This window comes from Numenius arquata, chromosome 2, assembly GCF_964106895.1.
Source record: "Numenius arquata chromosome 2, bNumArq3.hap1.1, whole genome shotgun sequence".
NCBI classification, from domain to species: Eukaryota; Metazoa; Chordata; class Aves; order Charadriiformes; family Scolopacidae; genus Numenius; species Numenius arquata.
The window spans coordinates 110,551,487-110,561,147 of NC_133577.1; the positions used below are offsets into that span (position 1 = coordinate 110,551,487).

Below are 9,661 nucleotides of genomic sequence, written 5' to 3' on the forward strand. Positions count from 1 at the left end.
CTGTTCTAACCAAAATGTGTGTGCTATTTCAAAAAGCTTTGTTATTTTGGAAATAATCGTAGAAATGGATGAGTTGATATCTTTTATCTTTTAATTAAAAATGTATGATAGAAGATCTACCTATACCAGCAACTTAAAAATCACCTTCAAAACCACACTTCACACAAGATTCCTCTTGTCAAAAACAATGTGCAGAACATTTACCTTGTCGACTCGCTTATACCTCAAAGGCTTTACAGCAACTGCTTCACTGTTCCATGTTGTTGGGTTAATAAAATATTTTGCTTCCACCCAGTCACCTTCACAAGGTTTGAAACCTGTGTAAAACAGAACATTTCTCAAGTTTAATTGCTACGGATAACATTCCCCTTACTCCCATACAGAACTGGAGTAAGTAACTAAGTTATTAACTGGAATAAAATACCTAGCCAGAACAATGCATTATTAAAATTCACTGAGTTCAAACTTTTCTTCACAATTCTTCCCCCAGTAGGTTATGGCTAACGACCCAAGAGATGCTAGTGGAAAAATACACTTGCTTACATGACTGCATGTTAAGTTATGCTCAGTGAGAATGAACAGCTAGCTTTTTTCACCCAAATCATTACGTTTCACTACGTACGCTCTATTAGAACTTATTTGAGATGTGGACTGCAAGTTTATCAGAAAATATTTGTATTGTACATACAAAAAGAGTTAAGGAAGAACGAATAAGAATGCCCCTACACACCTTCACAGACATCTTCCATTGCAAAAAAAGTATTCTCATTAATATAGCCACCATTCTTAGAGAGAGAGGTAATACTGCCAATTAATACTTTCATATTTGGCTCAGAAGCATCACAAGTAGGACTGGAATCTTCCCATGTATTCTGGATGGCATCTACCTATTAATACAGAAAAACTCAACATTCAAACAGCTGATACTTAGAATTATTTATTAAACATATATCCCTACAATAAAAAACAGAATTTCAACTGCTTATGGAAGTCGAGGTCCTTATTAGATAATTCTGTACTCACTGTGGCTGTTCATTTTTGTACACAAAAACCATAATTAGTGAACAGTAAGCAATTTTTATTTTTAAGAAATCTGTGCATGCAGCAACACTGACAACTTCTCTAATTACACGTTCATGTGTCAAATCTTTCTTGTGCTTCCCTTGCTTTAGGTCTACTTAAGAATTTTCTTAATTTTGACAAGAGGACCCCTCCCAGCAATCTGATTGTAGACTGTCTGAACACTGCTGGCAACTGACCAAATTGTCTCTGAAGTACCAAAATCAGGATGGTGCCTAAAAGAAAGGCATGAGGAATCAGAAATACTATATGCTAATCAATGCAGGATTTTGACCTCCTTTCCCCAATTTAGGTATCATTTGCTAGTTTAACACAGTAATGACAAATTCTTCAATCTGGTAATTTACTCTCTTGTTAAACCTATATATCAGAACTTTACTAATAACATTACTAGATGCATCAGAACACTTTGGCTAATTATTACCACCTTCTTATCTGGAAGATGATCCCTGAAGCCACTACATTGGCTGATTACATTCTTTATAGACGGGCATGAGCTGATAAGATGGTTAACCATAAAACATTCATTTACTAGAAAACCGAAGATAACTTTTAACCTAGTTACACTGTGATTTGCTCTATACAAGCAGCTTAAGCTTTGGCTCAGACTTTTGGTCAGAGTGTGTTTATTAGATGAAGTACACTAGTCTAGAACCGTATGTTCTAGAATGCAGTTAAGCCAAGCAGATACAAGCCCAGAAGATGGGTTTCATACCACGCTGCTGTCAACTGCTTCTGCACTGCTGTCAGTCTTCGAAGCACCAGTCATATTTACATAATACCAAAATGGAGAAGGGCCACTTGGCTCAGCTTCTCAGCTAGATTGTCACAGGCACCTGAGAGTTGAGCCTATACAATTTAAAAAAGTTACCGCGTTTAAAGTTGTGACAACGTATAACGAAGCTTGAAGTAGGTTTACAAATTAAGTGTTAAGCAAGAAAGGTACTGAAATCTCCATTTTTATAACTCTCCATTACATTAAGTGGCCAATTTTTTACAACAGGAAGTTTTGAATTTTATGTTTTTACTCATGTCTGTGCAAAAAGAGTAAACTCACAGCTTCTGTTTTTATTTTCTTATGCATTCATGTAACAATAACATAAAATTGACTTTGAAGCTCAGAAGACGTTAATAGACCAAGATTATAACTAGGTATGATTAAACAAATTCTTACGCAATTGTCTCAACCAGTAGTTTCATACTCACTACATCTAGACCTATATTCAGAGAATCAGTATTACAGGAGCAACATTTTAAAGGAGATGGAATAAAATAATAAAAAAAAACCCCAAAAACCAGCTTATGCCCACTAGGTGAAGGGCTGGCATTTTCTCCTATTTTGTAGAATTTGGTAGGCTAAAACTATAGGAACTTCCAAAAGAAAGCCTCAAGGTATTTACAGAGAAAGTGAGACCACTATTGATCTTCATCTCTTACCCTGATGGCCTTCAGGCCACCTGATGTTTTATCCTCTTCAACTGTGGCAGTAACTTCCTGTCCAACAGCCAGCAGCATATTTTTTGCCACAGCATCCTTTGTGAAGGTTATCATGTCATCTATCATCCCATAATCATGGCAAAATCTTGTCACTATTCCTTGTACAGTTTTTAATTCTTTATCACCTGCATTCAGAGGAAAAGGGCTGACATAAAAACAAGTCACTTGTTTACAAAACTTTGCAACAAGTAATGAATGGTACTAAAAGTGCTATGCCTTCTACCAAAAGGTCATTCTCTTGTTCAACTAAAAATACAAACAGTTGCCAAATAGTTCCACATTTAAGTATTCAAGTATTATGGGAAGTTATGGTTTCAACAAATTAAGAAAGCTAGTTAAATACAAACTACATCGTAAAAACAACATTCCTTAAGTTGCGTGAAAAAGTCATAGAATATCTCAAGTTGGAAGGGACCCACAAGGATCATCGAGTCCAGCTCCCTGCTCCTGGTGGGACTACTTAAACCATATGAGTAAGACCGTCGTCCAGATGCTCCTTGAACTCTGACAGGCTTGGTGCCGTGACCACTTCCCTGGGGAGCCTGTTCCAGTGACCGACCACTCTCTCAATGAAGAGACTTTTCCTAATGACCAATCTGAACCTCCCCTGATGCAGCTTCATTTCGTCGTGTCCTATCGCTGATCACCAGAGAAGAAATTAGCACCTCCCCATCTCCTGCCCTGCTCCCATGAGGAAGTTGTAGACTGCCTTGAGGTCACCCCTCAGCCTGCTCTTCTCCAAGCTCAACAAACGAAGGGACCTCAGCTGCTCCTCATAAGTTTTGCACTTGAGGCCTTTCACCATCTTGGCGGCCCTCCTCTGGACATACTCTAATAGTCTTGATGTCCTTCTTACATTGAGGTGCACCTAGTACTTCAGGTGGGACCACACCAGTGTGGTATAGAGTGGGACAATCACCTCCCTCGAACGGCTAGCAATGCTGTGGGAAACTTCATCAAAGGCTTTACTAAAGTCTAGGTTGACAACATCCACAGTCATTCCCTTATCCACTACGGGTGTCACCTTGGCATAGAAGGAGATCAGGTTAGTCAAGCAGGACCTGCCTTTCATAAACCCATGCCGACTGGGCCTGATCTCCTGGTTGTCCTGTACATGCCGTGTGATGGCACTGAAGATGATCTACTCCATAACTGTGCCTCGCACTGAGGTCAGACTGACAGGCCTGCAGTTTCCTGGATCTTCCTTCCAGCCTCTCTCAGAATCATAGAATACCAGCTGGAAGGGACCTTAGGGATCATCTGATCCTACCTTTCTTGCAGACGGGCGTCACGTTTGCTAACTGCCAGTCAACTGGGACCTCCCCGGTTAGCCAGGACTGCTGAGAAATGATGGAAGGTGGCTTGGTGAGAACTTCCGCCAGCTCCCTCAGTGCCCTTGGGAGGATCCCATCCTGCCCCACAGACTTGTGTGTATCTAAGTGATGTAGCAGGTCACTAACTACTTCCCCTTGCACTATAGGGGCTTCAGTCTACTGTCTGTTTTCCAGCTCAGGGGGCTGGGTACCTGGAGAACAACTGGTCTTATTATTAAAGACTGAGGCAAAGAAGGCATTAAGTACCTCAGCCTTTTCCTCATCCTTTGTCACTATGTTTCCCTCTGCTTCCAATAAAGGATGGAGAATCTCCTTAGGCCTCCTTTTGTTGTTAATGTATTTATAGAAACATTTTTTTATTGTCTTATACAGCAGTAGCCAGATAAGTTCTCATTGGGCTTTTGCCCTTCTAATTTTCTCCCTGCACAGCCTCAGAACATCCTTGTTGTTGTCCTAAGTTGCCTGGCCCTTCTTCCGGAGGTCATAAAACTTTTTCTTTCCCTGAGTTCCAGGCAAAGCTCTGTTCAGCCAGGCCAGGATTACCTCATCTCAGGTGCAGAAGTCACCTGAGGAAATATATATATTCAAATACCTTAAAAAACTTGAGATAAAGAAATATCTGCAAGCTAAACAGCTTCTCCCAAAAGCTCTAGGCCAACAACCATTTTAATGATTTTCCATAGCAAAAGAAAGTTCTCAGTATTGTTTGCACTGGGACCCCAACACATTTAAATTTCTATACTGAAAAAGCAGTAAAACTAAACAAGTTATAGAAATCAATTCTTCACATCTGTTTATATTATATTTATACAGTTTTGAACTGAGATGTGGTGCTGTTTCTCTGCAGACCTAGGAGCTTCAAGTCTTTTGAATTAAAAGTAGTATCTACTTAAATATAGCACAAACTTTCATTCAACTGCACTGCACTACCCCTTCAGGCTTAAAGCTAGACTTCGGTATGATAGCTTAGACTTCTAACATATTATTAGCTACAGTCTCAAGCAAAACTATTAATACAGTAGTAATCTTTTTTGCTTTCTGCATTCATAAATACAAAAAAGCACTTCTTGCTACACTGAACAATGCCACTAAAAGCATCTTAAATTTACACCACTTTGGAGCCTCAGAACATCAAAGCTACACTATCATCCCTGTTCTACAGCCCAAGAAAAATGTAGAAGGTTTACCTATTAAGGCAGTAGTGCAAGGGAAAGCCCAAAGCATCCCCCACCCACTAGGCCAGCACTCCTCTCACACCTCACTCCACACTCTAAGCAGCAAGAGGAACCTCTCCTACTCAGAAAACATGGCAAAAAAATACTACTAGGAACACTCCCACATGCTCTGTAGTCAAAAAGCTGCCTTCTTTTCCTGATTTACTTTCTTAAAGCGGCAAGTCTTCACTCAGCCCCACTCACGTGGAGGACGAGACCCCAAACACCCTCAGAGCTCTGAGGCCACACACAGGCCCTGCCTCCGGCACTGCACACCCGCAACGGGGCCAGGAGCTCCTACCTGAGGCAGCCCACCTCTCATCTTCTCCTTCCTTGCTACCTGCCCGTCTCCAAAAGTAGGAGAAGACCTTAGTGAAGAGGCCGAACATGGCGAAACACCCACCGCACCCTGACTGCGAACGCCTCTATGCCCACCACCACCACCCCCAACACCCGCTCCGCCGGCCGCGCCTCAAGCCCCCCACGAGGCCGCCGGCCAATCAGGCTGCTCGCTCCTAGTCACGTGGAAAAGCCCACGCCGCGTGCCTGAGAGGCGGCGCAGCTGCGCTGAGGTGCCGGTTGTCCCCTATCATCCTCCTCCCGCGACCCCCCTTCCCCGGTGTGAGGAGGCCGCGTTCCCGCCCGACCCTCTGTGAGGCTCCGGTCCCTCTGAGGCGCCTCTGTCCCCCTCTGCGAGGGGACGATGTCCGCGGAGCCGGGGAGGGGCGGGGTGTTGCCACCCCCGCCACCCTGGCTCCTCAGCAGAGGCGGCACAGGGCCCTCTCCTGGTAGGGCGGAGTGGTGGGACGGTTGGCAGAGAGGAGGGTGGGAGGACCTCCTTCCGTAGGATTTCAGGGCGGCAGGAGTTGGGGAGATGGGAAAGATGGTGTCATGTGTGGTTACCACAAAAAGCTTAAAGCGAAGGGGTGCGCCCAGCTTGTTGGTTGCTGGTGGTGCTGTCTGAAGTTGCAGTCGTGCTGTATGACAAGTTTTCTGGGTTGCTGTAAGTGAGGAGGCCTAGGCAGGCAAAATCCACAGGCAGGCTGCCATCTCGCTGGTGCTGAGGGCTCTTGGTGCGCTTGCGTGGCACTAGGCATAAGTCTGAGGTGAAATCTCTCCAATGTGGTAAAGTGGAGTACTTGGGAGAGTATGCACGTGAATGGCATAGCACTGAATTTCTATAATGTCGGTAGCATCCAGTTTCAAAATGATAAAGTAAGCTCTAGAACATTGTAAACTTGGTTTACAGAAAAATTTGTATTTTTGTGTTCATAGCATTAATGTAGGAGCTGCTGTGGCTCTAGAGGAAGTAAAATTTTGCTAACTGTTGCTTATCATTTCCATAGTGATATTTTTACCAGTTGTCTTCATGCAATGCACTTTAGGTATCTTGTATAAGCCCCCTTTAAATTTTGTTTATCGAACAGTGCTTCACAAAGCATAGTTTTTGAGTTGAAATGCTCAGCATCCCAGTAATCTCAATGGGAACTGCAGCATAAGATTGTTACAGGAGACAGTTTCGGGAAGCTGGGCAGAGCTGTGTATACGTTTATGAGAAATTACTTTATGGCTGTTGCAGAAGGGCAGCATAGTCCGTGATTAGATTCTGAGACTAGAGTAGCAGTTGTCTTTGACAACCTTTTATTTTCTACTTGTATGGTTAACTTAGTATTATTTAGACAAAGAAGGGCTAGGACTGCATTGCAGATTGTTTAACACTTTTACGGAGTTCTATACAGTTCCTAGACCAGAAGAAATTCTGGTTGCCAGTAATTACACGCAGGTTCCGGTGTCTTGCTCTGAAGTGTAACTGATGCTATTGGGAGGAGAAACGTGTATGAGTGTCTGTAGTCTGTGGTCTTTTTAGAAAAGCGCTGAGGGAATGACAGCCTTGACTTTTAGATACATTGATTTAAAGAATTTTAACTGCCATTTTCTTTCACTAAGATTTTTGTGGAGTGCAGGCAGAGGAGTGTTGGTTTGCAAAACTGCGACAGATGAAGTTGTTTTTTTGGAGGAGGGTAGTGTTTACACATGCATAAATTCATGTCTGAAGATCCTAAGTAGTTCATAACAGCCTTCCCAGGCTGTGATTCTCAGGAATCTAATTGCAAGAAAATGGCCTAGGCAGAAAATACCCGTATTCAGTCTGGATGACCTTTAAAATGATAACATGATGTGTTTATGACATTGATAAAACTGGAAGTATTTTGTATTTTAATAGCATGCAGTGGATAGTGTATATACTGATCAAACCTTTTTAAGCTCTTCAGATGATGATTCACGTGAAAGACTAAATTCAAAGAAGTTTATATTATACTAGGGGCACAAGACATCCTTTTGAAGCTATTTGGCCTACATTTTGCTCTTGGTTCAGTACACGCCCCAAGACATGAGCTGGGAAACAAGGGTTGAGAAATCGGCTCCAGAGAAACAAAATACTTCAAAGAGCTGATTTATTTAAAAGAGCTGAAAATACTGAACAAGGATTACAGGTAATGAGCTAAAATAGTGTAATTAAACATTGCATGAAAGAATGCATAGGTAGCGGAGCTCATAAAAACTCACCAGAAAAAGGAAGGGTTGGTGAGCCATGGTACAAATGAATTTCACCAGAGCTTCAGGTGCTATATGCTTTTGCATTTAGATTTGGGAACATGGGTATGAGCCTGGGTTCAGTGCTAGGGAAACTGTTCCAGGACAGAATGCTTTTTTATTCATTACTGATACAAAAGTAGGACTATGACAAGCTTATGTACCTTTTTATCATACTGTCCGTTAGCAGATCAGTTATTGTTGTCAATCTGTTTTTTGTCTTTTGTGGTTACTGTGGGGGATGCTGGCATGGCACAGCCCTGGCAAGTGACCTAGTATCCGCTATAGCTGCTTCAAGCAGTCTGAACTTGTTTAGTGGTCATTTCAGTGGTGGAGGTAAGTAGTTCTTTGTAGCCTCTGATGATTTTATTTGATTTTCATCTCTTGACATGTTTTGGCGTAACTTAGAATAAACCCACGTAATTTGTAAATCCTTTTCAGAAGCCTGTAATCTTCTGTTGGCATTGTTGTATTTCCTGCGGCCTTTGTGTAGGTTTCCTATGCGGCCTTTAGAATTGGGAGGAATCTCTTTGTGTAGCACCTTCATACTTACCTGGCGTTTTAAGGTCTTGGCCTGTGACTTGGCCTCTGGCTACCAGATCTGGCCTTGTGGTTGTGTATACACAAAAATGACCCAAGATTCTTTATGGAATCAGGAACATGAAATTAAGGGAACCTAAAATTAAGGGCCCCCGAAAATTTTTAGAGTAGAAACTGAGCTGTGAAGTTTAAGTGTTCTTGGTTGGCACTGATGCCAAATGCGGAGGGTATGGTAATTATGTGCAAAGAGGAAAATGGCAAATACTGAGAAGTGGGCAGGAAAGGAGGCAGAAGGAATTTCACCATAACCAGAGAAAACACTGTAGTGCCATGCTTGAGAGGGGACTGCAGGTACAATACTGGCTGAAACACTTGGAATTGTGAACAAAAGTTTCTAGGGTTTGAGCCCTGCTCTGTTTAGTGGCACAGGACTTTATGAATTGTTTTTATTCAAGAGATTAGATCAAGTAAATACCTGAGTATCTCACCAATTTTGTGTAAAAAAAATAAGTTGATCTCGCTAAATTGGTCAAAAGGGATGAAATATCCTGTTTTGCATCTGTGGTAATTTATGTTGGAGCAAACCAGTACGTAGCATTCGTTGAAAACGATGTGAAGTAGCTATTACCTATTTTCCATTAAACCATAGTCTTTTAAAAGTTACAGATAATGGAGATATTTGCATGGTATTTCTTCTGTGAACAAAGGAACAGAAGGGCTTGGTTACTTAAGAAACTTCTGCTTGGCTACACAGTCTCTTTTTTCCACCTTTTCTAACACAGTTTACAGCTGTGTCTAGTGCTGTGTAGGGTGCATTAATTTCCATGTTTTAATCTACTAAAACAACTGTAATATTTTAATATTCTTTCAGTATTGGCTGACATTATGAGAAGAGCAAAATCTACATTCCATACAAATTGAAAATAGGACTGTTCTAAAGTTTTTCTAGCATACTTTAAAGGTGATGCCCTTCAGAATACTGAAGATTTAATTGTGTCTTGGTTACAACAGTGTTTAAAGTTTACACAAAAGACCCTGTCATTGCTGCAGCTGTCAAGGTGCCAACATCTTCAAGATAAAAGCATTCTTTTTTTTTTCATTGCTTAATAAGCAGGAGGACTGGATCCAATGTACGCTAGGCATTGCATGTCACTGCTGCCTGCTAGGTTTAAAAATTCTTGTTGAGACATCATGGTGTTCTGTAAGTGTGAATGTCACCATGACTAAAGTGTGTCAAGTGTGCACAGTTTATCTGAACACTCTAGAAAACTAGGGTTAGTTGAAAAAGATAAAGAAAAATTCTGCAGTGACGATAATATCCTAGATAGATTTCTAACCTCTAACTTTCTAACTTCCCAACTTGTTGGGATGCTTGAATACTTGAATCTGTAGTTCAAGAAT

General features: G+C 41.6%; 1 protein-coding gene across 1 annotated transcript in view; it reads right to left on the reverse strand.

Annotated features, from left to right (window-relative positions):
- The window catches only part of MOV10L1 (Mov10 like RNA helicase 1), a 31,980-nt gene extending 26,466 nt beyond the window's left edge, over positions 1-5,514 (reverse strand). The window contains exons 1-4 of the mRNA XM_074168223.1: positions 5,427-5,514; positions 2,518-2,702; positions 731-887; positions 205-317 (exon numbers count right to left, since the gene is read on the reverse strand). Coding sequence (XP_074024324.1) covers positions 205-317; positions 731-887; positions 2,518-2,702; positions 5,427-5,514 — 543 coding nt within the window. The remainder of the gene's footprint in view (positions 1-204; positions 318-730; positions 888-2,517; positions 2,703-5,426) is intronic.
- Positions 5,515-9,661: the final 4,147 nt, after the last annotated feature.